At 40.2% G+C, this 26,784-nt stretch overlaps 7 protein-coding genes across 11 annotated transcripts; 4 read left to right on the top strand and 3 right to left on the bottom strand.

Moving 5' to 3' along the window:
- The first annotated feature begins 8 nt into the window (after positions 1-8).
- On the top strand, positions 9-1,583 carry LOC106741810 (anaphase-promoting complex subunit 10). Of its 2 annotated transcripts, none has more exons than XM_014614179.1 (4): positions 9-98; positions 192-651; positions 768-1,020; positions 1,234-1,583. In XM_014614179.1, the coding sequence occupies exons 2-4, from the start codon at positions 627-629 to the stop codon at positions 1,523-1,525; spliced, it is 570 nt and encodes a 189-aa protein (XP_014469665.1). In that variant the 5' UTR covers positions 9-98; positions 192-626; the 3' UTR covers positions 1,526-1,583. The 2 variants fall into 2 exon arrangements, with proteins under 2 accessions (XP_014469665.1, XP_014469654.1); XM_014614168.1 differs by having other exon boundaries at positions 192-657.
- Positions 1,584-1,767: 184 nt separating this feature from the next.
- On the top strand, positions 1,768-11,218 carry LOC106741904. Its single transcript, XM_014614329.1, has 16 exons — positions 1,768-2,043; positions 2,116-2,244; positions 4,097-4,251; positions 4,776-5,732; positions 5,834-6,245; positions 6,332-6,810; positions 6,905-7,047; positions 7,133-7,380; positions 7,468-7,716; positions 8,090-8,266; positions 8,344-8,504; positions 8,587-8,842; positions 8,930-9,173; positions 9,253-9,626; positions 9,711-10,010; positions 10,828-11,218. The coding sequence occupies exons 1-16, from the start codon at positions 1,911-1,913 to the stop codon at positions 11,184-11,186; spliced, it is 4,776 nt and encodes a 1,591-aa protein (XP_014469815.1). The 5' UTR covers positions 1,768-1,910; the 3' UTR covers positions 11,187-11,218.
- Positions 2,423-3,769, bottom strand: LOC106741892 (RWD domain-containing protein 2A). 3 transcript variants are annotated; one of them, XM_014614309.1, is made up of 3 exons: positions 3,390-3,769; positions 2,800-3,246; positions 2,423-2,721 (listed from the first exon to the last, which is right to left on the bottom strand). In XM_014614309.1, exons 1-3 carry the CDS (start codon positions 3,582-3,584, stop codon positions 2,488-2,490), a joined length of 876 nt encoding a protein of 291 aa, XP_014469795.1. In that variant the 5' UTR covers positions 3,585-3,769; the 3' UTR covers positions 2,423-2,487. The 3 variants fall into 3 exon arrangements, with proteins under 3 accessions (XP_014469795.1, XP_014469789.1, XP_014469802.1); XM_014614303.1 differs by having other exon boundaries at positions 2,423-3,246; XM_014614316.1 differs by having other exon boundaries at positions 2,423-3,246; positions 3,385-3,474.
- A 675-nt stretch (positions 11,219-11,893) lies between the features above and the next one.
- Positions 11,894-13,561, bottom strand: LOC106741884 (testis-specific serine/threonine-protein kinase 1-like). The gene is made up of 3 exons (XM_014614288.1): positions 13,112-13,561; positions 12,734-13,037; positions 11,894-12,646 (listed from the first exon to the last, which is right to left on the bottom strand). Exons 1-3 carry the CDS (start codon positions 13,205-13,207, stop codon positions 11,913-11,915), a joined length of 1,134 nt encoding a protein of 377 aa, XP_014469774.1. The 5' UTR covers positions 13,208-13,561; the 3' UTR covers positions 11,894-11,912.
- Positions 13,562-13,636: 75 nt separating this feature from the next.
- LOC106741874 (histone acetyltransferase type B catalytic subunit) lies at positions 13,637-16,340 on the bottom strand. Its single transcript, XM_014614278.1, has 7 exons — positions 16,078-16,340; positions 15,529-15,690; positions 15,130-15,392; positions 14,860-15,016; positions 14,333-14,547; positions 14,101-14,252; positions 13,637-14,025 (listed from the first exon to the last, which is right to left on the bottom strand). The coding sequence occupies exons 2-7, from the start codon at positions 15,684-15,686 to the stop codon at positions 13,735-13,737; spliced, it is 1,236 nt and encodes a 411-aa protein (XP_014469764.1). The 5' UTR covers positions 15,687-15,690; positions 16,078-16,340; the 3' UTR covers positions 13,637-13,734.
- Positions 16,341-16,489: 149 nt separating this feature from the next.
- On the top strand, positions 16,490-19,950 carry LOC106741723 (probable ATP-dependent RNA helicase DDX55 homolog). Its single transcript, XM_014614003.1, has 8 exons — positions 16,490-16,544; positions 16,795-16,966; positions 17,072-17,179; positions 17,331-17,603; positions 17,684-18,042; positions 18,426-18,623; positions 18,722-19,415; positions 19,726-19,950. Exons 2-8 carry the CDS (start codon positions 16,868-16,870, stop codon positions 19,762-19,764), a joined length of 1,770 nt encoding a protein of 589 aa, XP_014469489.1. The 5' UTR covers positions 16,490-16,544; positions 16,795-16,867; the 3' UTR covers positions 19,765-19,950.
- Positions 19,951-20,052: 102 nt separating this feature from the next.
- LOC106741713 (PDZ and LIM domain protein Zasp) lies at positions 20,053-25,867 on the top strand. Of its 2 annotated transcripts, XM_014613992.1 has the most exons (5): positions 20,053-20,679; positions 21,639-21,840; positions 22,436-22,728; positions 22,823-24,418; positions 25,472-25,867. In XM_014613992.1, the coding sequence occupies exons 1-5, from the start codon at positions 20,614-20,616 to the stop codon at positions 25,823-25,825; spliced, it is 2,511 nt and encodes an 836-aa protein (XP_014469478.1). In that variant the 5' UTR covers positions 20,053-20,613; the 3' UTR covers positions 25,826-25,867. The 2 variants fall into 2 exon arrangements, 1 of the variants encoding a protein (XP_014469478.1); XR_001374203.1 differs by lacking the exons at positions 20,053-20,679; positions 21,639-21,840; positions 22,436-22,728; positions 22,823-24,418 and adding an exon at positions 24,770-25,167 and having other exon boundaries at positions 25,472-25,563.
- Positions 25,868-26,784: the final 917 nt, after the last annotated feature.

The following is a 26,784-nucleotide window of genomic DNA, read 5'->3' as shown; positions in this document are numbered from 1 at the left end:
CCGTTTTGCTCTGGGACGAATCGTCGACGGATCGTCAGATTGTCATCACTCGTTAATTAACGGCAAGCAATTGACACCGCTGCAAAGTGGAATGCCAGGTGAGACGGCGGAGGTGACGATGTTGTACGCCTGCGACGATCAATTTAACCATAGCGACACGAGGCACAACACAAACGGAATCGAAATTGCAGGTCGCAGCGGCGATGCAGACCGCGAATGAAGACTGATTACCCTTCATCGATGAATCCTCGACTCGTACAAATCGTTGAATAATCATCAACACTCACTAATTTCGCAGATTCGAATTGTATTTTAAATTTGTCCGTAATCGAGGTTTAATCGGTCGATCATAAACAAAGGTCGTTCACGATTATCGATATATCGATACTCGTGAACAACCTTTGTTTATGATCGGCGCTCACGGTGAGTTTTTTTTTCAAATATCGTGGAACATCAAAACGTTCGCTGAGAGAGTTAGAAATGGACGTTACAGCTTTGTCGAAGTTTGTGTGATCCGTCGTGTGCTCTTTTTTGAAGCCGGTGCAATCGATTGAGCCACGAGTCTCCTCGGAGGAGCCTCCTCGGAAGTCGGAACGACTCGGTGTCTGAATAAACATAACCTAACGATGAGCAACAAGGCTAACGGCAGTGGTAAATGTACTGCAACTTCCTGAATATTTTTTATTTTGTGCGAAGTGGCGATCTGATTAACTTGCAAGTGCGGACTCGCATTTTGCAAGATTTGTAATCGAAGCTTTGTCCCTCAGGTGAGATAGATCCTGTACAGGAACAATTGGCTGGCAGAGTACGAGAGGTTGGTAATTACGCGATCTGGAGCCTGTCCAGTTGCAAACCGGGCTTTGGTGTGGATCAGCTGCGTGACGATATTACAGAAACGTACTGGCAGTCGGATGGGCAGCTACCGCATCTAGTAAATATTCAGTTCAAGCGAAAGACAACTATCCGCGACATATGTATCTATACAGATTACAAGCTAGATGAGAGTTACACTCCTAACAGGTATTTCCTATTAATTTTGGAAACATATTGGTTGCTTTTCAACAAGAAACATAAGTTGACACGAGTCTAGTTATATCATCATTTGTCCTTACTTAGCATCTGATAAAGAAAAGAATGATAGATGATATAATAAGACTTATCTGTCTCTTGCTGGAAAGCAACCATATTATTGCCAATAATAGTACCTGTTGATATATCCTGGTCAATTTGTAGGATAAGCATTAGAGCTGGCACAAATTTCAATGATCTTCAAGAAGTAGAAGTAATGGATTTAAATGAACCAAGTGGTTGGGTAGTCATTCCTATTAAAAACATCAATGACCGCCCTATCAGGACATTCATGATACAGATAGCGGTTATCAGCAATCATCAAAACGGCAGGGACACTCATATGAGACAGATCAAGGTCCATAGCCCTGCTCAAGATATCCTTGGTCCACCAGCACCTTACATCCCGGGACAATTTCTCACCAATGAATTTTTACGCTACGCTACTATTAGATAAGATTTATAAATTATATGCTCGTTGACCAATAAAATTTTCATATTTATTTGACGAGAGAGTCGACTTAACAATATTTTTCCATTTTCCAGCCACCTGTAACTTGAAAAATCATTTCGTCCTGATGTGACTCTGTTAAAGATATACCAATCCTATATTTGTGAAGACATTAGAAATGAGAGGAATTTTGAAACTTGTATATGTACACATGTAATAAGATCTGTATTAACATTTAGGCATGCTTATCGGCTGCTATTTGGTTGAACATACAAACCATATGCAGAAAAACTGTAAACACACGGTATTATTATTGAGTCATCGTTCATTCAGGACAAACTCTGCATCGGTTCTTGTGGATCAGTAGATTGAACGGACTCGGTGTGTGAACATGTCGAGGAAGCTCCTTCTAATATTCATGTTAATATGCATGACAAAGTGCAAACGTTATCCCTATTACTCGGTCGAGAATTTGTATTCGATACTTGATCGGACGTCAGAATACTTCAAAACTCTCAAAAATGGTAGTATCACTTACGCCTTCACGTTTATTATGAAATTCCTACATTTACTAACAAAGCTTTCGGCACTTTTAGCACACAAATCACCAAATGCCGATACATCGAACACTGACGGCGAAATCGCCAGATACATGGAAGCTACGACCAAGATGATCCATCAGCGGCAAAAGAGAGCTCTTCTGGATAGTTTACAGCCCAATCAAGGTGGGTTTAGACCGAAAACTTGGACATGCAAGATGCTTTCCATTTAGTGAGTCGACACAAGTATCATTTAGATTTGTTTCACATTCGATGAATAACGAAGGTAGGATAATGCTTATGTCGACTTGTATCACCGAATGGAAATTTTTCACTTGCGCAAAAATTTCGTGAAGTCAATTACTTAATTATTTTATACAAAATACACATTTATTATATCATGTAACATTTATCGTACAGTTATGTATGTTAATCTGAGAGTTTGCTGAATTTTCCCTCGATACCGAAGAGCTCTTTGAACGCGTGCTGACAGTCATGCTCGGTTAGGTATTTGAGAAGTTGGCCCATGTCATTGTGGCGCTCGGTGGTGGGAAAGGAGACCTCTTGAAAATCTGTAAACTTGCGCAAGCCGTCCACATTGTTGCAATCTTCCTCCTTTTCCAGTAGTTTGATCAGTATCCTGTGCCAGTTCATAGCTTTGATCTGTAAGTCACGGAATAATGACACGAAAATATGCGACGTTGAGAAAAACCACTGAAAGAAATCACCGGTGAATGTCACCTTTAGCCAGCAATAATCGCAGTCTTCCAGAGTTCCCTCGATGCAAATGATCCCCGGCTTGCCGGCTAAACAGAAGCCCGTGATCGAGTTTTCCTTCGTCAGATTGGCCACGTCCCGTCGCTTGAACTTGCTGTATATGTGGTGACTATAGATCCAATACCGGGAGAAAACTACAGCTTGATTGGTTGAGTTACTTTTATCAGCGTCATTGCACTTGATCGTTTGGCCAGACGCGGAAGCTTTCAGATAAGTTTCCACGTTGTCCTGTAGCCACGAGATCAGTGTGTAGATACACGGCTCCCCTGCCTCTTGGGCCTTCACGATGGTAGAGAGTTCCTTGTTCAATAGGCACTGTTGCGTTCTGTCGAACTGAGAACTTCTCACGTATACCTCAGGCTGCTCCTGGGGGTAGTTGGTTGGTAGGCTCACCATCAGTTCGATCAACTCCTGGTCAATATGGAAGATACGATGAGCATACGATTGGAAAGGAATATACGAGCATATGAGAGGAAATTCAGCTGGAAATGTTGGGGAATATATAGAATATGGACATAGTATGCACTTGTGCGAAACATTAAATATTACATTACTCCGTTCAACGGAATCGCGATGGCGTATTCCAGCCACCGTGGTGGGTCTCTGTCAGGACATTCGATGTAGCCATTGATGTCAGCCAAAACCCCATGGTCCGCCACTGTGAGTTCTGTCGGGTAGACCGACTGCAAAGCCTGCAGCTCGTTCACCTGCGCCGTCAGATTTTCCGTCACCTCCTCCAAAGTGGACATGCTCTGAACGTTGACACATGCGACGAAATAATAAAACGGTGTCACGTCGTTGTACACAGCACGAGTGATCAGGTCAGCCGAAAGTGAAACGATAATACGCAACGCCGCTATCGTCCAAACGACGCTCGTTGTTGTTGAGGTTATCAAGAAATCAGCTGTTATTGATGTTCCACAGGAAGTCCTGCTCCTTCAGCTGCCATTTGAAATCGGAGAATGTTACGATGTACTTTTTATTTTCCCTTTAGTTCTCTCGGCACATGTAATATGATAATTATAAAATATATTTATCAGTATAATTATGTTAATATATAATTATACTAAAACATTTCTTTTATACGTGAATATAAAATTTTTAATCTTTTCCTTCTTTGAAAGAATTTTTAAAAGAATCTGTGTAAATTTTAACAATATTAATGTTCAACATTTTATCTTGTTACAAATTTTATTGTTTGTAATGTAATTGAAATTATCAATTTAATTTGTAATTCTAAATCATGATTTTTTATTAACAGAGGTAAATGTGCTGCAAGGTTTCGAGGAAGCCTTATCCGTCACCAATCTGTCAGACTTTCAGGATGTAGCTTTCGTTCCTGTACAAGATGAGCAACGATTATTTTGGCTCGCGGCTGCCATCGACTCCTCAAATATACAGCTGTATCAATTATTTGTACGTCATAATTTAATTTAGAAAGAAGAGATCGAGAGATCGATTTAAAAAGAAGAGAAAGAGAGACAGTTATCGTGGACAAAAACTGGATTTTTTTCCAATCTTTCCGCAGATCTTTTCGGTTTCTTTCCCAGAGTAGAAAAGTTAGGTAGAAAAGTTCGTTCGGAAAAATTAACGTGTGTTCAATTAAAATTTGCCTATCCTAAATAAGAAATCACTAATACAACATTATTATATTATTAAATAACAGTTTAAAGATATTTATAAAATATTGTGTCAGAATGTTTATAAAAAAAAAAATCCACATAAAATCAATGTTTCAGAAGATTGATTTAATCTTCTTGCTTACTGAGTTGGCAGGTTCAACCGAATACACGTGAATTTATCCAAACAAATTTTTCTACCTTTGGTAAAAGAAACTGAAAAAATCCGCGGAAAAATGAAAATAAACTTGATTTTTTTAAACTATGAGAGATATATATGTGAAGCTTCCTCTTTTGTATAATCACATCTATTCCTTTCAGGACAACACAAGGCTTCTTTTGGCCAGCTACCCGCAGCCTAATGGAAAACGGATAATAGTAAATAATTACGGCGCCGACATATTCACGGTCGTCCAAACGAACACCGGTGAAATCGTCGTTCTGCGTGTCGGCCGAAACAAAACCGGCGTCTACGAGTTTCAGTTCAAGCAGGAGTTCGAGATTCCCGGGGCAGTATACACGAACATGTGGTTCGGAACGAATCAATTGTACCTGGGTGTCGCTTCCAATGCGAAGGTCTTCATTTACACCTGGCTCGGAGAGCACTTCGACAAGATAGACACCTTGCACTTCGGGGCGAGGAAATTATTGTTCTTCCGGCAGAAGAGCTTCGTGTACATCATCGTCGTGGGACCCCTCACGAGAATATTCCGATTCTCTGTACGCTCAAATAAATTCATAGAGACGCAGAAGTTGCCGGGCACTCAAAGCGCCGGTCTATTTTACTTCAAAGAAGGCCGCCTCGAGGAGCGTTTCTTAGCTCTGGCCGACGATAATTTCACGATTTTGTACAAAGAAATGTACAATCGTTTCGTGCCGTTTCAAAGGGTCGCTTCGGCGAGACACGTTCATTCCTTGATGACGGCGGATACCGTGATTCTTCTTACCGCGACGGAAGGGAATAGCGTGAATTTTTATCAATACGACGGTTGGAGGTTCGTAGGGCTGCACGCGAAGCTGTCAAACATTCGTGCGATTCGTCGAATCTATTCGCACGATGGAGACACGTTGGTGCTGCAAAATCAGGACGGAGAGTGGAAGTTCCTGAGGCCTGTTTGGACCGTGAGGAAGACGTGGCAAGCTTTGCGGAACGAAATAGAGGCCTGGTGTTCCGAAGTCAAGCGGAAAGCATCTCAGAGAAGCTCGGGGAGGATTCCAGATCTCGAAAGTCCCGTGAAGATACCGGATGCGCACATCGGTCAGCTTCGTGTTCAGAACGTAAGACAGAGCTCTTATCTTTGATGTCCCAAACAGGGATTTTCATTCTGCTCGACTTAAACCAACTGATGCAAGTATTCGATCTCAACTATTGTTCGCAGATAAACGATCACAATGCGTCGGAATTGGTCCGCTTGACGGAACGATACAGAAGAACAATTTCTATGTTAAATTTAGCGAACAACATCTTAACGCGTGGAACAAGCACCGGGAAATCCCAGAGGACAGTTCTGTACGGTAAAAAAGTCACAGTCCAGTGCAAGACGAAATGTTACGTTCGCCGTTTGAACACAGATACCGAGATGAGACCTGTTGAGAGATCCGGGAAATTAAAAAGCTCTGATCAAGCTTTAAAATTCGCCAACTTGAAAGTAAAAGCGATGAACAACTGGAAATGTCCCATTCCCAGTTTCGAGATAGACGATATATTTGTCAAGGGGACCGTTAACGGGATATTAATGGAAACCCTTCAAGAAGGAACATTGAGGATTTCTGGAAACCAGACAGTCTCAGGTAATTCAACGCAGCACGCAGTTCCTCCTTTCTTTAATTATTTTTACGTCAATTATATGTCAATTTTAATTTCCGTGATTTCTTAGGTGAACACTTCTTCAGCAACTTGTACGCGACGAACATTTCTATTCCACTGGACATCGCGACGCATAAAACTAGCGTGATATTGCAAATAGTAGAGGCAAGAGCGAAAGAACTGCATTTGATCAATGACGAATTCTTCTTGCCACTGAACGGTCCCACAAGCACGATGACCGGCTCGATAACGGCCGTGAAGGTCAAAATTACAGGACTTATTGAGTCGAAGGGAAAAATAGCGGGCAAAAGTGCGGAGAAGTTGATGCCCATAAAAGATATTTACACACCCTTGGAATTGCCTCGCGACTGTTTCCTGCAAAACGTGACGTTCAGAAACCTTGTCAGAGCTCGAGACATCGTCATCTTAAATGATAATAATAATGAAACGATTGTTCGTCCTAAGTTATCTATGAAGAAAATTTTAGAGAACAAAATACCGCTGAACTCTAGCCTACCGAAACATGTGATATTATTTGCCCATAAAACAGTTAGTAATTATATATTCCAACGAAGATTCTACGATTGTGTGTGTGTGTGTGTGACACCACATCTTGAATTTACTTCACGTTTTCACTTTACAGCAATGGGACAACGTGACTATCTTTAACTATAGTAACTGGGTGACGAAGAATTCGACCGATACCATAGTCGTTTCCGCTGCTAAACACGCAACCAATAACATCGTTTTGGGAGGAGCTGCCTACGAAAATCTTTCCGTTCCAAAGTGCGCGCGTTTCTCTTTTTTTTCTGAGAAAGATGCATATATATACATAAGATGTGTAGATTCTATGAAGATATATTTGTTTCAGATTGACCATTCCCATATGTACGCAGGAAGTTGTCACGCAAGACATTACAAGTTCTCTGATAACGGTGGACGATTTAATTGTAGAAAATTTATACGTATCGAACGTTACTGGAACTCGTGACTTCAACAGTACCATGTTCGGTTTCGTGTCAGCCTTGCACAATGTTGATTTCTCGACGAAGCTATTCGCCGGGCAAGTCTTCGTGAAGAATATTTCAGCGTCAAAAATTCAAGGATTAGATACGGAAGGTAAGTAGGACGAAGAACGCGTGTATGCGCGCAAATACAAGTTGGAGACATTTTCGTGATATTATGCTTATAATTTGTATCATGTAGAGTTAAAGAGCCATGTAAACAAGTGGATAGACGTGGATCGCATCAAAGGACCAGTGAACATCAGCAAGTTACAAGTTGAGGATCTAGTAACGCCGGTCAAGTTTAATTTTCCTTTACCTAATATAGTAAACACCGTCGTTATACTTGGGAATAGTAATATCGGGAAGATCAATGGCATGAATATGTCATCCTTCATCGAAAATGCACAAAAAGTGAACGACACAATGTCTTTGGAAATAGCAACATTCGGTAAATTATATACTGTATATTTTTTATATTGAATTATATTAGTTATATTATTGTATATTAATTATCTTATATAGGGTATTTATTGCTAAGTGTCTCATCCGTCATATTGTAGTTTAGGTTAATATGAATAAAAAAGTCCTTTATTGTTTTACAAACCATGCGAAATTTTTAGTTAATAATAATTGAAAATAGCCATGTATAGAGACTTCTTTAATTAATAATTCAAAAATTTGCATGATTATTTGCAAAATGGTAAAGGATTTTTCATTCATATTGACTTAAACTACAAATATATGACGGATGGGACAGTTAGGGACCGACACCCTGTATATTTAATTAATTAATTATATCATTCTTGTATCTTGTTTCACAGATTATGAGTTCGCATCTAACCACACACACGCTTCTTATTCGACGCTAAAACTCCCCCGTATAGATGCGCATCCTAACTTGCATTCAAAACAGATCGTTGGCACTTTGGAAACGAGCGCGATAAATGTGTCTTTCGGCTATGTTGCGAACAACGCATCGTCAACTTTTGTTATAGAGGGTATGCAATAATGAAATCCGTCAATTACATTTCCTACAACGACGATAAATGTTTAAACGTGATATATATTATCTTAGGGACAGCTACATTCACGAAAGAACCGACGGTGCAAAATGTGAAGAATGTTAATCTCAAACGATTATCCGAGAACTTATGGATGTCGGATCAGAATACAGTTATATCCGGTATCAATCTGAGTCTGGAGAATATGTCTATGAAAGACAGAGTTGTTATATTTGTAAGGATATGATTGATCTAATCTCTCGATTAGCTTCAGGATTATAATATCAGCCATGGTTGAAATACTTGTTCTGCTTCAGAACGCTGAAAATTCGCTGAATACACGCATGTGGTTGAATCTGACGAGGAAATTATTGAGCAAGACGAGGCAACAGAATATCACCACGGCTGGGTCGTTCAAAAGCGTCAGGGTACCCGTTGTCGGTGCAACGGATAACTCAATTCTCCAGACTTCGGCTCCCGAGTTGAAGATACTGCTGACCAATTCTCTGATGAGAAACAGTGCGGAGACACAGATCGTGGATGCTACATGGCACTTCGAAGAATTGAACATAGGTTAGGCGACGTAACGAGAAGATGATACGTTATTTCTTTTTAGAGAAAATATTAAAACAGTTCAATTATTTCTCTCGCTTCATTCAGATAATTTATATTGGAACGGCAAATTCAATGATGTCGACTTGAACACGGAAATCGTTAGGAATGACGCAGAGCAGAATATCATCACCGGGAGGAAGGTAGTCGCAGACTTATCTATAGAAAGTCTCTGGTCGTACAACAAGAACTTCTCGAAATTTGCCAAGTATGCTCTGACTGAGAAATGTCGGGACATAACTGCGATCAGAGGACGAAAAACTTTCAAGAACATTAACTTGAATAACTTGAGGTAACACCGATGCATCATTCTCAAGCCAATATCTTAATCGAGGTAACATTGTTACGAACTTAAAACTTTTCTTCACCAGTGTCAAAGGTAAGCTGACAGGGCGCAGCATCGAGGAAGCGTTGCTAAAGTCTAAAAAGCAAACGGTATTCGGTGTCAAGACGATACAAGGTCACCTGGATGCATCATCTTTTATTGCTCTTACTAGCATTGTGAACGATGTGAATCTGATGCGGTTGATTAATGATCAAGTAAAGAAGCACGAATTAACGCAGACAATAGAAGCCGAGATCAACTTCCGGAAAGATCTTCAAGTTTTCGGAAACGTCACAGTCGGTAGACTTTACGAAGGTGTAAATATGAATAATATCAGCAATAACAGCGAATTGAACGCTGTTCTGAACAGAACGACGGAAGTTGCGGAACTGACGCGCGACATAAAAACCGGGTTACACAGTGAGTTTGGCCATTCTGATCATCGAGTGCTTCAAGTTACGATAATGCAGATTTATCAAGATATTTTTCATCTTTTCTACGCAGATCCCGCAACTTACGTGAGCAAATTCGAAGAGGTAAATGAAGATGTATCGAAGATCACCGCAGATCCCGATACCGAGGATGCAATGGCTCTCAATGGTACTTGTATCTGCGAGCCGAAAAATCTTTCCAACTTTTGCGACGATACGAAGTTATTAAGTATCCTTGCCAGCAAAAATTCCAGCTCGTTCATAATAACGAGACTGGTGTTGCTAGATGATACCGTGTTTGTGATAATAGTGTCATCGGACTTCGTCTCGGTTTATACCTATGCCGATGTAGAAGATTTGCGTCAGAGAACAGGCAAGTTCCGCAGTTTGAGTAAACAACCACGTTTGCATGGAAGTTACACTAAAGCCGACTTAGTAACAGCCGTATTTTTTTACAATACCTTATAAAGTAAAACAAAGAAAAACGTTACTTGGCCTATGAGAGCTAAAACCGTTGTTATTTGAGCGTAACGATCCAAATAACACTGAGATATCTTAAAGAAGTTGTCTCTTAGACAACAAGGTCAGGTTTTACATTTTCTAGGTAACTTGTGGTAGACTTAAACTGATAATAATGCAAAAATTGTACTTTTCTATTCATGGTTAATTATTAAATTGACGGTTTTGTAGTAGTAACTTTTAAAATTTAATGATTAACTATGAATAGAAAAATATAATTTTTACATTATCAGGTTAAGTCTAAATCACAAGTTAATCAGAAAATAAAAAACCGGACGTCTTGTAGACATACGTGTTGTTTTTGGGAAATTTATTAATTATAATTTACAAAAAAGCGTTTCTAAGACCTTCCTCGGTTAACAGTCGTAACAAAGAATCACAAAGAAATAAAGATTGGTGAGAAAAATAGATCATTAGAAAGTAAAGGTGTGCACACAATACTGGTATAAAATCGCCAGCAGATATAATTTCGGTATTCAGTCCTTAGTTGTAACTACTAGTGTTACCTGTCGTGTAAACAAGTACGTTACAACTGTACTGCGCAATATATAACACTAGCAATTGCAACATCGAGAATTGTCAAATTGATCTTGACAAATGTAGTCGATATTGTTCATGCAAATGACAAGCGAAAGGAAATTATGACGTATGTATGAACTATCGATTGACAGAATTACACCTGCCCGACATACTTCAAGCGTCTGTGGAGCCAGCCGAGCACGCACTATGGATCGCTCTGCGATTGCCGAGGCAGACTTTGGTGTTACGTTATCAAGCGTGGAACGAATTCGAGCAATACGTTTTGCCACCCTCGGACACGCTGGTGACCAGCAAGACGCTGAACAACCAACACTTGCTCATACGATCTGACGGTGTGTGGAATCTCGCAGGAGTTTTCTATCCGGAGCATATATGCAAACTGCCCTTAAACGGGGAGATAAAAGCCTTCGCTCGAGGCGCCGATTATTACGTGAAGGTAACGAGGAAAAATAGCACAGTTTTCCTGAGAGCGCGGTACGTAGGTAACTAAAATGTATAAAATTAGTTAGCTAGGTATAATTCCTAGGAACAAGCTTATTTTAAACTCGGCGAACACGCGTTCTCTCTGTAAATACGTTCATTTGTATATCTATCTTATAACTGTTTAAAAAGCATATGTAGAATTAATTTGCAATGTAAATGTGTTGTATACGACGTGTTTAACATATGTTTCATCGTTCTAATTCACCAGATAATTTATTTTTGCAAATGTTAAGTGAGCGATATCAAGTGATATTAATGTTAAGTGAAAGAAAAGGGTGCAAAGAAGCAAATTACAGATCGCAGTTACGTGTCGAGATTCTAGAATTGACTTCCGCCTGCCATAATCGTGGAAGCTGCCGCCTAAGGAAAAGAAAAACTTTTGCTATCTCTCTTCAACTTTTCTTTTACCAAATTGCCTCAATACGTTAGTTAACTCCGATAACGTACTTTCGCGGCGCCCTTGAGAATTGTCACTTCCTCTGTTTCATGCGGCTTGTCTTCGTCCGTCTCATTACTTTCCTTGACCGTGATCCGTTTCTGAAAATCGGTCACTCGTAATCTCGCGACACTATTCATTACTGTTGTTGCTCTCTTTAATTATGTTTCCCAAATTTAGCACGTTCAGCTAGGTATACACTGAGCGAGCAAACGAAAGGAATCGTTCGTTCAGTGTATACACACCTTTAGACACCAATTATTATTATTATTATTATTATTATTATTATTATTATTATTACGAAGCTTGATGGGAATTTTGCTGTCGGATATACGACAAGATGTGCGTGTACATCAAGTGGACGATCGCCAGCGATCTGCTCAGCGTGACGTACGACATAAACGACAGAAAGAGGCAGCTCAACTTATGAACGTTCAAAAGTAACGATCGTACGAGGCTCGGCATTAGTATTGAGCTCCTCTTAGAGAATTTCTCCTCGTGTCTCTTGCGCTCCTCGATCGCGTTGTTCAACGCGGCCTGCTCCGCGGGCGTGAGCACCAGCAGACGCGGATCCATCGCGATCCAGTCACTCTGGACGATCTGGTCCAAATGCCAGCGTTTCGACACGTCCGGCTCCAGCATGTTGCTCACGAGCTTCTTCACGTGATCAGTCACAGTGTCCATCACTTTGCGACGAAACCTCCACTTGCGCGTTATCTGCTCCTCGTACAGCCGCTTAATATTGGTCTCGTTGAAGGGCATCGCCTTGTTCAACAGGATGTACAAGATCACGCCCAGCGACCAGATGTCGGATATCTTTGGGTTGTACGGGAAGCTGCGCAGGATCTCTGGAGCCACGTAGGACAACGAGCCGCAGTACGTGTCGCTAAGTACACGCTTACCACGTCCGTCGACCGTGTAGCGGGCGAATCCGAAATCCGCTAGCTTCACATTGTAGTTGGACGTTAGCAGCACGTTCTCGCATTTCATGTCGCGGTGCGCTATCTCCATCTCGTGCAGGTACTGAAGACCTGAGGAAAGTATATTCACGCGACGTTAGTGCAATTCTTACTTTTGACGTTACCTAATAAAGTATATATACGACGTAACACAAATACCTAGAGCAAGCTGTCTAAACCACACGCGCGCCTGACTCTCCGCCACCGGGCCGTTCTTCAGCATGAAGTCGAAGAGGTCGCCGTTCTCGGCAAAGCGCATGAATATAAAATATTTGGTGCGCCTTTGGAAGATGCTATGCACATGTACGACGTGCGGGTGATTCAGCTTCACCAGGATGTCCAGTTCACGCGGCAGGAACTTCTTGACGACGTTTTTCGGTGCATTCGTGGTATCGATGATCTTGCAGGCCAAGATGCTATTGTGGTCGGTCTCTTGCTCCGGTTTGTACTCGGCCAGGTATACCTGAGCAAGAAAGGAGGTGTCATTTGTGCCATTGAGGGCGATTGGACGAGAAAATTGGATCCTTCGATATAGACCTTCGCATAGCAACCTTCGCCGAGCTTTCTCACCAACTTGTAACCGCGGGCTTCCAACGTGGCCTCCTCGGACGGAGTCTGGCTCAGCTGCGACATGAGTTTCGTGGAACGATGGACGGCATTCTACCAGCTGTTTACCGCATTTCACAGTAATGGTAATAATTCACGGCTACTTTGTGACATTTTAAACGAATGGACGAGCATAACTCGAAAACACACCGCGGGAACATCCATTTGCGCGCGTGGCTGAGCGAAAGAATCGGGGAGACGCATGTGCTGGTAACTCCGTTCCGTTTCCCTCGTTGCGACAATGACGAATCTTATACTAGAAATTTGGTGAGCACCAACGATCATTTAACCATTTTGACGGGTCGTGAAACGACGTTCGCGGTTCTACACAGTTGATCGCCGCGAACTCGGTTGCTGGTCGAAGCGGAAACGGAAACAGCGGAATATCGAAGATACGAAAAGCAAGACACGCAAGTCGAAGGGAAATGCATACACACACGCACACACACACCGATGTAAATAATAGTAAATTATTAATATATTTCGATTTCGACATTAAAAAAGGAATTCTTGATCGGTTGATTAATACGGACAAAAGTTCATGCGAAGTTTTTTCACAGTTCGGGAGCATCTTCTAAACGTTGAATAATTCTCTTGTATTCCTCTTCTAAAAATCGATACTCCTTATCGAGAATCTGTACACGTTGTTCCAAAGGTGGTAGAGGGTTAACGCGCTTGTCCACGTACATCAGCGCGCGTTCCAACTTCTTCTCGTCGTTCTCTTTCCTCTTGTACGGTATGTTCAATCTTCTTTTCACGTCTAATCTGTACGCTCGGTACTCCTCCTCGTTCACGACGTTCGTTGCGCGTAATCGCAAAATTTCGTACACTGTGCGAGCTTGTTTCTACAAAGAAAGAAAAAACTATGAGAACGGAAAAACAATGATATTACAAGACGAATCGGGTGTTAAGGTAGATACCTTGTTTATCTTGAATTTTTCCCTCGCTTCAATGGCCATCTGATTGTTGAAGCCTTGCATTAAGTGTTCCCGTTTAAAGCTAGGCAGTGTGCTGCAATTCACGGCATCCACGTAATTCCGTATTCGTTGGAACGTCACGGACGGATCCTCAACTGCAAGTACCAGTCTTGTTAAAGCACATGCGACCCATGTGTGTCATATGCGATCACCTCGTGAACATCGTTTTCATTACCCGTTATATCTTTAACTTCGTTCATCCCAACGTATTCGCGATAAATCGCTTGCAACAGCTGTGTGCCGAGGCCCATCTGTCGGAACGGCGGTAGAATGACAACTTGCGCGATGCGCGGTCGAATGTGCTGCGGGTACGCATAATATCGATAAACTGTGACGAAACCAACAGTTCCATATCGGGATGCACCGGTGGATGTAGTATATTTTTCAAACCTGTTTAGAAAAGAGGAAAAATTTAGGAGGAAAATTAGAAATAATATATATAGTATAAGCGATGTATATTTTTTTATCTTATACAACGGCTATACTTAGTGGTTTATTGGCTATACAACAAAATTATGGTCAGCAAAGTATGTACTCTTCCAAATCCTACAATTTTTGCCTGGAATATTTCTTTCTATTTCGCTTTATTTTTTATATATTTAAGTATCTCAATTTAAATGTCTCATCCTCTATATATATATTTAATATATATATTATATATCTGATACGATTTCTGAAATAATGACATTAAATAATACGTACATATTAAAGTAACTCCACTGTTCATCATCAATATCAATGAAATTAGCCGCATCTATGTACCAAAGAAGAAACGTTTGAACCCTCTGGTGATATTCTTTGAACTTTTTGCAGTTTATATCTGCCTTGTAGACTTCGAATTGCCTTGCTGTGCCATTGTCTATATTTGACATATTAAAAGTTTAATACATGTAGTTGTTATAATTCAACTAATGCATGTATGAAAATTAGAAGTTATTCATTATCTTGTATATCAGTGAATATCAAAAGTACCATTTATCGTGAACGAATACAGCAATTCTCCCTCTGGTTTGAATGTATCATCCTTCTTAAGCGCACTAATAAAAGTATCTAGACTATAGTGAACATTTGGCGCGAGCTTCTCAGCCATCTTTGTTAAAACTTTGTCAGGTTCCACTCCCTTGAAATCAAGATCACTTGCTTTCTCCGTATAGGTCATTCCCAAGAAAGTTTCCAAGCAACCTGCTGTATAGTACAACTGTACCTTTAAATCACAGTAGCCAAATATGGTTTCCCTAAACAAGAAAAGTAAATCTTATAAGAAAAACAAATGACTTTTATATTATTATACAATATATATATATATATGTTTCAAGCAAAATGTTTACACTTAAAAAAATACATTTTCAAGATATAAATGTCACAACATACATTGCCCCAAACACTTGATGGGACATTTCCGGTTTGAATACAGCTTCTTCGGAATCCAGGTCCTCAATATTACGGATCAACTTAAATTCCAGCGCATCGTTGCTATCTATCATGAATTTTTTTAAACGTGCATCCTGAATCGTTTTTAAATTTTCCATTGTCCTGAAGATAGAAATTGACAAGGGTGAGGAGCACATCATTGTTTGCTCAAACTACTACATATTTCCTATCTCCAACAAGGATCTAGCCTTGACAGAAGAAATAATCGTTTACAGGTTAGGGCATCACAAAGAAATAAATCAAATTCGCGATGATTCGAAGCAGCAATCGATGAAAGATCAACTCTAGTCTTACTAAGGTGAATCAACAATTGTCAAACTAGACGTGTGTGTTATGTATGTGTGTGTGTGTGTGTGTGTGTGTCGTGTGCCTGTGTGTACACAGTCCAACGAGCATAATGTGACTTGTGATATTAATGCTCAACATCTTCATTTCTTGTGCACGCACACCGAATTCTCATTGTTTTACAGATTATTCGGATTAATCTACCTTGCGTCGGTGTGCACGGCGAGGTGATTCAAACGTCAGTCGGTACCTTCCGCATGAACTACTTGTCATAAAGCAACTTCGCGCCAAAACAGAGCCGGTTATGCGAGCCAGTTTGAATCGAGACGCAGAACTGAATCCGTACTCTCTCGGCATTCGCTGGGCGATTCATAAGTGCGATGCGGAGGAACGTCGGTCCGAGCGGTGATTTCCGTACGCGAGAGAGATATGTCATCGATCCTGCCGGCGAATCATATGTCGTCACAGCCGCTAACGGCTGTTTCAATTGGTCCGGAAAGCTCCCGCTTCGATGTCGCGTCGCAAAGATCTCGCGCTTGTTACACCGGGCGTTTGATTTTAGATGAGGGTCGACGAATCAGCGCTTGTAGTTCTGATGGATCACTAACTGACCTACTGGCGCCACCTACGAACATTATCGCCCGTGTTTCTCAGCATATTTCCGTGCGAAGGTGAGTAACAATTTTACTTTTTTCTTTATTCAATCGGCCGGACAAGCCGATTAACTAATAGCAGAAACGAACAGTTTAGCGGACGCACACTTTTATTGTATATATTGTAGAGAAATTATAATAAACATAAATTTAAATATAAATTTTTAACATGTAGACTAGAGTTACATTCAATAGTGTATTGTACGGAAGTGATTAAATTGTCGCGTGCTCCGTAATACCGATAGTGCATAACCTTAAAATACGGTAGCTTTGAGGAAGGATCGTTCCTGTTATCGTTCAACGCTGTTATCACTTGGATCAAATAAAAATACAGTGTTATAATGAAGACACAGAAATGGGAGGAACTGGATGTACGATTAAGCGATTCTGTGTTAAAAACACTCAAGAAATTGAAGTTTTTCAACATGACACCGGTTCAGGTGATGTATTCTTATGATGTTTAACAAAATTTAATAAAATATTAAGTCAGTTATCTAGTCAAGATAATGATATAATACTCACAGTATCATCTTGTTAATTTACAGACAGCTTGTATACCATTATTATTGAGCGGTAAAGATGTAGCAGCAGAAGCTGTTACAGGTAGTGGGAAAACACTTGCTTTTCTTGTTCCTCTGTTGGAAATATTACAGGTGATCTTTAAAGTCATATGGATTTATTTTGATAATTGCTTGTTTTAAACAGTTTCAAGAATTCGTGATATAAATTATATATAAAAGTTTTTACTTTTGTTATAATAATTTGTTATAATAATAAATATTAAAAAATTTGTGAATTATATAGAAAAGGCAAGAAAAATGGAAATCCATGGAGGTAGGTGCAATAATAGTCAGTCCAACAAGAGAGCTAGCTACACAGATTAGTGAAATTTTGGGAGAATTCTTAAGAAGAATTCCATCACTGAAGCAAGTACTACTGGTTGGAGGTACAACACTTCAGGAAGATGCAAAGAAATTGAAGAAAGGAGTGAATATTATTGTCGCCACACCTGGTAGATTGGAGGACATTCTATCTAATTGTACTTCTATACATTTGAGCTTATGTGTAAAATCTTTGGTAATTGACTTGTCATTTTATAACAATCTCTTTTTACAACTTTTTTAAATTATAAACTAAAAACATTTTCATTTCTACAGGAACTTCTTGTATTGGATGAGGCAGATAGACTGTTGGATTTAGGTTTCTCTGCAAGTTTAGACAGTATATTAAGTTATTTACCACGTCTCAGAAGAACAGGGTTATTTTCAGCAACGCAGACAAAAGAGTTGCAACAGCTGATTAGAGCTGGATTAAGAAATCCGGCATTAATCATCGTAAAAGAGAAATCCAATATTTCGACACCTGTTAACTTGAACAATAATTACATAATTGTCCAACCTGAGTACAAATTGTCGGTAATGATAGATTTCATACGCTCGAAGGGATTTCAGACAAAGTACATGATATTCTTATCCACTTGTGCGTGCGTAGATTACTTCAGCCAAATCATAAAGACGTAAGACATATTTAATATACTTCAGATTTATTCAAAGATCATTCATTCATTATTAGATTTTCATTCATTATTAGATTTTCCATTTCTCTATATGTGCAAATATATACATATTTAATTTCTAGAAGTAAGAAACTGAGTTTTAATAATGAAGAACTTTGAGAATTTACTCATCTTAGTGATAAAACAAGTGTTATTCGAAAAATTATAACTTCAACAGCTTTGGAGACATTAACGTGCACATCTTGTTTACGTAATTGTTATTTTTATTATTTATTTTTATGTTCATGCTCGAGAATTCATTTTTATCGTTACAAACGAGTAAAATACACCTGAAGTTTCTAAATCCTTATTTTAGATATCATTGATGATACCATTATTTACAGATTGTTACCATTGATAGATATATTTGCTATACACGGCAAAATGAAGAGCAAGAGATACCAAGTGTTTAACGAGTTTCGAAACGCCAAAAGCGGCATTTTAATATGTACAGATGTAATGGCTCGTGGAATCGATATATCCGAAGTTAATTGGGTGTTGCAATACGACCCTCCCTCCACAGCCAGCAGTTTTGTGCACAGGTAACAAATATTGTCTTGTATAAAAAAGTCAATGATGTATGTCAGTATTTTAAAATATTTTGAATGATTGTTCCACAAAGTTAATTTGCGATTTGCAGATGTGGTAGGACTGCTAGGATCGGCAATGAGGGGAACGCGTTGCTATTTCTCCTAGAGACCGAGGACGCGTATGTAGATTTCATCAAGAGAAATCAAAAGGTGGAGTTGCACAGGATAGAAATAGAGCCGTCTGAGGATACCATGGAAGAATGCTTAAAACGTATGAGGGCTCTGCAACAGGAGGACCGGCTTATGTTTGACAAAGCGAACCGCGCATTCGTTGCGTATGTACAGGCGTACAGTAAGCACGAGTGTAGTTTAATTCTCCGATTGAGGGACATCGACTTGGGGAAACTGGCGATGGGTTTCGGGTTGTTAAAAATGCCGAGGATGCCGGAGCTCAAGGGGAAGAACGTGTCGTTTTTCATTGGTCCCGAAATCGACGTGAACACGATAGCCTACGCGAACAAGCAACGCGAGTCGCACAGGATGGAAAAATTAACGAAGTATCGAAATACCGGCGTTTGGCCGAATAACCACAAGCGCAGGCAGAAGCAGACTGAATCATGGTCGGAAGCCAAAAGGAGGAAACTTGAGAAGCAAGAGAAACGAAGCAAACGGAAGGAGAAGAAGAAACTGAAGCAGCAGCTCTTGACAGTCTCCGGTAAGAAAAGGAGGAAGCGAATAAACGAGGAAGATCTCGAGGATTTGGCGAAGGATATAGCTTTAATGAAGAAATTTAAAAGAAAAAAGGTAATGTTCGCGTGTCTCTTCTATATCATTCATTTTTCTTCTGCATTGAGAAATCCACTTAGTTGACTCAAACAAAATTCTTGTTTGGATATGAGCAATCAAATGTTTGGTTTTCTGAAACGAAAATGAAAAAGGTTCCAAAATTTGGTTTGGAGAACCAAATTTTGATTCTCACAACCAAGACATTTATTCGCCTATATCCAAATGAAACTTTTGTTTATCAACTAAATGGGTTTCTTAGTTGTGTATCATAAGGATGTATTTCTCGCATATTATCGCTTTGTACAATGCTTTCTACGTTTTCTTACAGATCTCCCAGGAAGAGTTTGATACAGCTTTTGGAATCTGAAGATACCGGTTGCGAATACTCGACGAATATACGAGCCACGTATGAGATGAGCGAATGGAAACTCACATTGATAATTTTGTATATACACATAAATTTTTTTAATTTTTGTTCCAAATATACACCATTACACACGCCACTCAATTTACCGACTGGTAAATAAACGCACCTCGTTTTCATTTATTTCAAGCACCTTGTTTTTTCTCGTAGCTCCTTCCCATCGTGTTCCCCATGAGTCTTCCGTGGATCTCGTACGAGTGAAAGAGTGTAGCTCAGATTGACAAGAGTCGTTCAATGAATGTGTGACGAGTGTATTTATTTGCAGGAAACATCACAAATGGACCTCGTGGGAGGAGACTCTAATTTCTGTTGCCGCCTCGTTAGAAGCTCCTCAGAGTTTCGTCCATACAAACAGGCAACACTGTCAAATGCGAGACTCGCTCCTGCAGACACAAAGCCCGCCGGCTATCCCCACCTTCGTGCGGCCTTTAAAACTGTTTCATCTGTGTACAGGATCACTGTTGACCGCATAGCAGAGGCCAGGATAAAAGCCGAAGAGGGGGAGAGCTGTCTCACAGACACGAACGTACACGTATGTACGCTTGAAAGAGCGCCGAAGAATAGGGCTGCCTGTACCTTGAAGAAATGGAGTGTGGCGGAAGGGAGAGATTTCCGAGTATTGGTGCGATAGTGGCTCTGAGCCGCGCTCCGATGACTCATCCACATTCGTGTCAGAAACGTCAAGCGGCCGCGTGAGATAAGTTCGGCTTCGGTGGATGGACGAGATAAACGTGCAATCTCGATTCGCGAGCACTCGAGTTAATTTTTTCGACTTGATGAGTGGTTTTCCGCATGATGGAGGAGGATATTGCTAACCGGCCCAAGTGGTTGTTGGAGTTGGAAAATCGTAAGAGAAAGGTACGTTGTGAAGGCTATTTCGTGTACGAGGTGAACGCTACGCGATTGTGGGCAGGGCAGGGCAGGGAATACCGCACAGTATAGATTCAAATCGATTTTAGCCGGTCAAAATTCCAAACTTTCCGGAATATTTATATTTTATAATGAAATTTAGAATGTCCCTAAATATACTTTCGAAGATGTTCCATCAGATTTTACTTTTGATTATTTAATATTTTTATGATAAAATGTCTAAAATATGAAATATGAATAAGAATCAAGTTATCAACGTTATTTCCAATCATTTTTCTTCCCATTAGCATTATCTAGGATTAACGATGAGGACGTTGAAAGAAATGTAGCCGCATTTTTGGTTTCTTTGTTGGTTTGTTTTTTTCGTTTTTGTTGTATATTGAGAATTGCTTGTTCTTGTTTTGTACATCAGTTTTTATGAGTATATATAGACTTTACATAGAAGAAGCCTTACACACCGGAAATCGATGGAAGTTTATTTTCACGACATATGTATGTTATGCATATTTTGAATTTTATAAAGTGGTTGCATAATCTCAAAAACTGAAATAATCTTGATTTATTTAATAATGATATGAGCAGTTTTTTGGACGCCTATTAGTTAACGGATCATTAGGAAAAATATTTCATTGACCACTTCAACAATAATTTTGAATAATCACTGTATATTTGTATTATTTGATTGAATTGCTTAAGCGAACTATGTAATAAACCGAATTTGATCGTGATTCTCTCGAATATTTTTCATGAACAATGGCATATTTCACTAAAACTTTCATTTTCGCGTGCATTCTTTTATTAAGAAACAGGAAAAACGTCTTTGATCAAAATTTTATTTTTTTCATTTTTGGTCGACTAAAATCGATTTGGATTCACCGTGCACCACTTGCCTGATACGTTTAAGAAAATATGTATTTCATAATTTCACGTTTTAAATATTTGTTCAGCCGCGTCTAGCACACGAGGCTGGTGCTGGTGCACCGTGCATGAACTGCAACTCCAACTGCCCTGGCCTTGATCTGCACTTTTGGAGGAAAATCTGCAAGAATTGCAAATGTGGCCGGGACGACCACGATGTCGACGACGACGAGTTCCCGCAGTTTGACCTGTTATTTGGACCGAGTGCAAAATTTAAGAAGAAATCGATGCGTCAGTATATAATAATATATTTTTATTAACACCACAGAGAGGAAGTTTTCAGTTTAATTCTCGAATCAAACTTGACGTTATTGCATTCGATGCAATGATAAATTATTCATTAACCGAGCAATTGCCGTCATTATCTGTATGATCTGTCAATGTTTAGGCAGCATTCATCTATTTTTATAATAGGAAATGGACTAGTTTACCATCAAGGAATGATTGAAAATCGAACTGAACTTTTTTATTAATTCTGTATTACCTAATTATGTTATATACAATAATTAGAAAAAAATAATTATAAATTGTAATATTAAAATATACAGGGTGATTTTTAAGTGTTCTAAAAGATTTTAAGAGGTGATTCCTCAAATTAATTCAAGACGAAAATTTCATATGACTACGTGTCCGAAACGGCTTAATTTCAAAGATACAAAGTGTCAAAGTCGAAGGAAAAATTTAATTTTTCCTAAATATTTATATAAATATAAATTATATGTCATAAATATGAGTGTCAGAGTTGAAGGAAAAGTTTCTCTTTTAAATATTTATATAAATATAAATGTACAAAATAAATTAACTAATTGCTAAATTTGGTATCTAGGTCTGCAAGTAAATAACAAGAAACAAAATGAAGGTGAAACTACGTTTGAGTGGGTACCACCGGATACAACCAAGGAACTTGTCATGGATTACATGAAGGCTTTGCCCGAAGACAAATTGCCGATTAAAGGATCAGCTGGTGCCGCTCTAAGAAGGCAGTTGCTGCAGAAACAGTTACCACTGCACGATATAGACCACAAAGCTTGTGATGCGCTCAGTGAACAGGAGCAGAGGCAGTTCGAGAAGTATTTGGAAAACATAAAGAAATACGCGGGGCAAGGCAAAGTAATAAAGGTAGGTACGCAGGGATGTTCATATGAGCAACAGAGAACCGCACGTAACATCTTCGCCAAGTTGCGACAGTTTATTGCAAATTTTACATCCTCAGATATTAGGTGCCCGTCCATTCGATCGTTCTCTCATGACGCCCGTCAACGCGACCGACATGCAGCGTTGCAGTCCACAACACAAACCTTACGTGTCTTCTCCGGGCGTTCAATTACGCACACCGAGTAGTTTCGCCGTGAGGAGCCCGTATGCGAAGCATCCGTCCGACAGTCCCAGCAAGCAAGATATCGCAGCTACGAACGACAGCAGGGCGCTCGAAGAATACAATCGTTCCTTGGCAAACGTGTCCACTGTCAGCGGTAACGTCGTGAGATCGCAGCCGATCGAGGGGAAGCTCCACGAGAACCCCCAGCACGTGGGCGACGCCGCGTCGACGAACGAGAGAGCCGCTGTGAACGGCAAGATAGTAAACTCCTCGATCCCCGTGCGCCTCGCCGAGCAGGAGATCCAGCCCGTTCACGAGATGCACACTTCCGGCAGCTTCGTGCCGTCCGCAGGGAGCCGGGCGAGAAACGCGTCGTCGGCGAACCCTGACGAAAGGCATAGGGAAACGTTGAGCGATATCGGCGCGCCGTATGGTTTCGCGCACTCGGAGGCTCAGGACAGCGAGGCGGTTTCCATCGCGGAGTCCATGCTGGCCGACGCGCTCCTCCCGCCTAGCGCGATACACGCCAACGACATCATCGGCAGCACTTTGGGTGAGGAGGGATTGATGTACATCAGGGAGAAGCTTGCTGATAAGTACAACGCCCTGGAGAACCCGGTGCTATACACCGCTCCCAAGTCGTCGCGACCGTTGGACACGAGCGACCTGCTGCAGCCGCGCGGCGGCACCGCGCCCAGGGAAGCGAACAATTCCCAATCGAGCGTCACCAAGGACGCCGAGAGAGCGGCTGCCATGAGGAACTCGGCGGGAAGCTTCGCGGAGAGAAGGGAGATCACTACAGGTGCACTTTTGGAAGCTGAGAAGAAGACGTGCAAGCCCTTGTCCCATGTGGCTCAGTCAACTGTTGCGCCCGCCGGTCTCAACGAGCAGAAGCAGTACGGCTGGCTGTTGACTCACAAACTCCCCGACGTACGTCCAAGCGCGCCCTTGGCACAGGACGTGTTTGGAGCGATAGAGAACGCCGCAGATCCATCGGTGAACAGATACAAGCCCGCCGACACGGTCGTTCCCGCGTCGAATCCGTCTCCGCAGGTCGGCTCTCAATATTCCGTCATCCCCAGTCCGCTGCTGCAAGCCGAGCTGAGCAGTTCGCACGTGCAGCCGACCGTCCTGCACTCCGAGCAGCTGCACAACCCAGTGTTCCCACACAACGTCGTCGGAGGGGGTGTTAACGAAGTGGCGCAACGGAACGCAATGGAGGAGCATCTGAAGAACGCCATGGAGGGCCTGAGGATCGACTCGACGCGGGCGCAGAAGTGCCGCAAGTGCCACGAGGACATACGTGTCGGCGATGTCGTGGTGACCGCGGAGAAGGCGAAGGACGCGTCCTGGCACCCCGGCTGCTTCGTTTGCTCGGTGTGCAACGAACTGCTGGTGGACCTGGTGTATTTTCACTATAAGAACGAGCTGTACTGCGAGAGAGACTTGTCCGCACACTTGGGGATACCCCGGTGCTTCGCCTGCGACGAGGTAAGAAAAAGATAAAAATTGCACGCACAGATATGTCAAAATGATCAATGCTTATATCTTAAGGTAGTTGTGTCGCAAAGTGCCGCACTTTCAGTAGCGCATCAAAGGGGCCATTCGTAAATTTAGTATCTATCAAATAAAATTACATTTCTATACATTTATTTCATTATTTAAATGATAAATGTTAATTTGAAACGAAGTTGAGGTAGACATGCAAACACAATTACCAACACGAAAATATTTTTTACTTTGTTAAGGCTCCTGGGTAGTCGCTGCAACTGTCGTTGTTTGATGACGTCAGAAGCGAGAAAACGCATGTCAAGAATTCGTGCGTTTTGTGTTCAAATAAAAAGTTATATTCACAAAATGACATTTATGATCGATTTAGTACATTTATAAAATTGTCCGTGCACTTTTCTTTTACTCGAGCAATCAATGAACAGCCGCAAAATTAAATTAGACACGGGACCATTTATTTTAACCTCTTTTCTCGTGATTTTATCAATGTTAATTTTATGACTATTTATTGCATGTTCGAATAAAAGAAAAGTGCACGGGCAATTTTATAAATGTACTGAATCGATCATAAATGACGTTTTGTGAGTATATTTTTTTTATTTGAACGTAAAACGTAAGAATTCTTAACATGCGTTTTTTCGTTTCTGACGTCATCAAACAAGGACAGTTACAACGACTACCCGGAGTCTTAATGTATATTTTGCTTAATAACGTGACAATATCATTATTAGGTATTTAATCGTTTAAAATGTTTATATAATTTCTTATTTAAATAACTGCTTCACATCTATAGCAGCCTGCAGCATGTATTAATCTGATGTAATACGAGTAATCGAATTCACTCCTACTTACAAAAATTATACAATGTTAAAAATTTATGAGTTTATGATAAACAATGAAATATACTATAAAAATACTGTACGATAGTTTTGAGATACCCTGTGTATACACGTTATTCTTTGAATCATGTTTGAAATGACAAAAACCACCAAACCAACGATTCGACTGATCGTTCGCATTTCCGTCTTGTTGCAGTTGATCTTCGTGCGAGAATATACGGTCGCGGAAGGGCACAATTACCACGTGAAGCATTTCTGTTGCTGGGACTGCGACATGCCACTGGCTGGACAACAGTACATTACCGAAAACGATCGTCCCTTGTGTCTTCCGTGTTATCAAAAAACGTACGCGAAAACGTGCGCTGCTTGTAATATCGTAATTGCCGCCGATCAGCAGGGTGTATCTATAAAGAACTTGGATTTTCATGCAACCGAGGCATGCTTCTGTTGTTACAGCTGCAAGAAGAACCTGTTGAACGGTAGAATGGCAATAAAGGAGAATAAGTTGTTCTGCAGTAAAGAATGTATCGCAAAGTTCCTCAACCGATAAGCCATGTGTGAAAATAGAATTAAACTGATTCGCTATTGTTAATACATGTTATTTTTATTATGTAAGAATAATNTTAGATTATATAAAATAACATAAGGGATATATACAATGTTGAGCACATAAAACTTTCCATCCGACACTATGACAAAAAGCGCAAACATGTGATTTAAAAAGAAAAAAAGACTGTTTACAAAATAATTACTTTATACAACATTATAATCCATATAAAAGCCCAAGTTGTAAGAGATACAGATATTAGAAATACTTTATCAAGTATACGTTTTTTTATGACTTCACTCAAACACTTTTATATTTTTATACGAAAATAGTTTGTAATAACGCTATAACCCGTATATTGATGATGGTGATTTGGAATTTGTCTCACACGAGATTCTCAGGTTTATATGACGATCATATATCAAGTCACCATTATTAATACAGGCTTATGTGACTCACATTGTACATAAATAAAAATTATGTTATATTTTATCAACATGAATATATGACCTCGTATGGTTTTGCTGTCACATGGAAAATAAGTAATCTTACAACAGTATTTCAAACGATAATTTAGACAAACAATTCTCGTATTGCTGTATCGAAAAGAAATACACCCATCAAAAATGGAATTAATTAATCTCAAACATTACGTTTTCAACAACTGAAGCTATGTGTGGGCTTAGTAAAAATTAATATTATGCCACACGTCGCTCATATATTTGATATACTTATATATACTATAGATAAAAATACTTCACAATTTAACCAAAATATCCTCTATTTTACAATTAAACTTGACGTTATGTACGTTATGTAATATTTTTTTTTCGTTTTGTGTCCAACCTTTACATTTTTGTACATTGTGGAATTTGATAGTAATGTGCAAAAGTTTGTGAGTATTTGCTCGAATGGAATTATTGATTGTATAATGGAAGAAAAAAATAAGGAAGCTTACAGTA

This window comes from Dinoponera quadriceps, unplaced genomic scaffold, assembly GCF_001313825.1.
Source record: "Dinoponera quadriceps isolate SergipeBrazil2010 unplaced genomic scaffold, ASM131382v1 scaffold153, whole genome shotgun sequence".
Classification (NCBI taxonomy): Eukaryota; Metazoa; Arthropoda; class Insecta; order Hymenoptera; family Formicidae; genus Dinoponera; species Dinoponera quadriceps.
This window is presented reverse-complemented; position numbering and strand designations above follow the sequence as displayed.

Excerpts from the sequence above, each read along its gene's own strand:
- LOC106741810 (XM_014614168.1), top strand. The coding sequence starts at position 627 with ATGAGCAACAAGGCTAACGGCAGTGGTAAAT. Across the intron at positions 658-767 it reads GGCTAACGGCAGTGGTAAAT|GTGAGATAGATCCTGTACAG; the intron begins GTACTGCAACTT and ends TTTGTCCCTCAG. Across the intron at positions 1,021-1,233 it reads GAGAGTTACACTCCTAACAG|GATAAGCATTAGAGCTGGCA; the intron begins GTATTTCCTATT and ends GTCAATTTGTAG.
- LOC106741904 (XM_014614329.1), top strand. The coding sequence starts at position 1,911 with ATGTCGAGGAAGCTCCTTCTAATATTCATGTTAATATGCATGACAAAG. Across the intron at positions 6,246-6,331 it reads TGGAAACCAGACAGTCTCAG|GTGAACACTTCTTCAGCAAC; the intron begins GTAATTCAACGC and ends GTGATTTCTTAG. Across the intron at positions 7,381-7,467 it reads TCAAGGATTAGATACGGAAG|AGTTAAAGAGCCATGTAAAC; the intron begins GTAAGTAGGACG and ends TGTATCATGTAG.
- LOC106741892 (XM_014614303.1), bottom strand. The coding sequence starts at position 3,584 with ATGTCCACTTTGGAGGAGGTGACGGAAAATCTGACGGCGCAGGTGAAC. Across the intron at positions 3,247-3,389 it reads TCGCGATTCCGTTGAACGGA|GAGTTGATCGAACTGATGGT; the intron begins GTAATGTAATAT and ends CATATTGACCAG.
- LOC106741884 (XM_014614288.1), bottom strand. The coding sequence starts at position 13,207 with ATGTCGCAGCTGAGCCAGACTCCGTCCGAGGAGGCCACGTTGGAAGCC. Across the intron at positions 13,038-13,111 it reads GCGAAGGTTGCTATGCGAAG|GTATACCTGGCCGAGTACAA; the intron begins GTCTATATCGAA and ends TTTCTTGCTCAG. Across the intron at positions 12,647-12,733 it reads GTTTAGACAGCTTGCTCTAG|GTCTTCAGTACCTGCACGAG; the intron begins GTATTTGTGTTA and ends TACTTTCCTCAG.
- LOC106741874 (XM_014614278.1), bottom strand. The coding sequence starts at position 15,686 with ATGGAAAATTTAAAAACGATTCAGGATGCACGTTTAAAAAAATTCATG. Across the intron at positions 15,393-15,528 it reads CATCAAGTGTTTGGGGCAAT|GGAAACCATATTTGGCTACT; the intron begins GTATGTTGTGAC and ends TTTCTTGTTTAG. Across the intron at positions 15,017-15,129 it reads GTATTCGTTCACGATAAATG|ACAATGGCACAGCAAGGCAA; the intron begins GTACTTTTGATA and ends TGTCAAATATAG.
- LOC106741723 (XM_014614003.1), top strand. The coding sequence starts at position 16,868 with ATGAAGACACAGAAATGGGAGGAACTGGATGTACGATTAAGCGATTCT. Across the intron at positions 17,604-17,683 it reads GCTTATGTGTAAAATCTTTG|GAACTTCTTGTATTGGATGA; the intron begins GTAATTGACTTG and ends TCATTTCTACAG. Across the intron at positions 18,624-18,721 it reads GCCAGCAGTTTTGTGCACAG|ATGTGGTAGGACTGCTAGGA; the intron begins GTAACAAATATT and ends TGCGATTTGCAG.
- LOC106741713 (XM_014613992.1), top strand. The coding sequence starts at position 20,614 with ATGATGGAGGAGGATATTGCTAACCGGCCCAAGTGGTTGTTGGAGTTG. Across the intron at positions 20,680-21,638 it reads TGGAAAATCGTAAGAGAAAG|CCGCGTCTAGCACACGAGGC; the intron begins GTACGTTGTGAA and ends ATATTTGTTCAG. Across the intron at positions 22,729-22,822 it reads GGCAAGGCAAAGTAATAAAG|ATATTAGGTGCCCGTCCATT; the intron begins GTAGGTACGCAG and ends TTACATCCTCAG.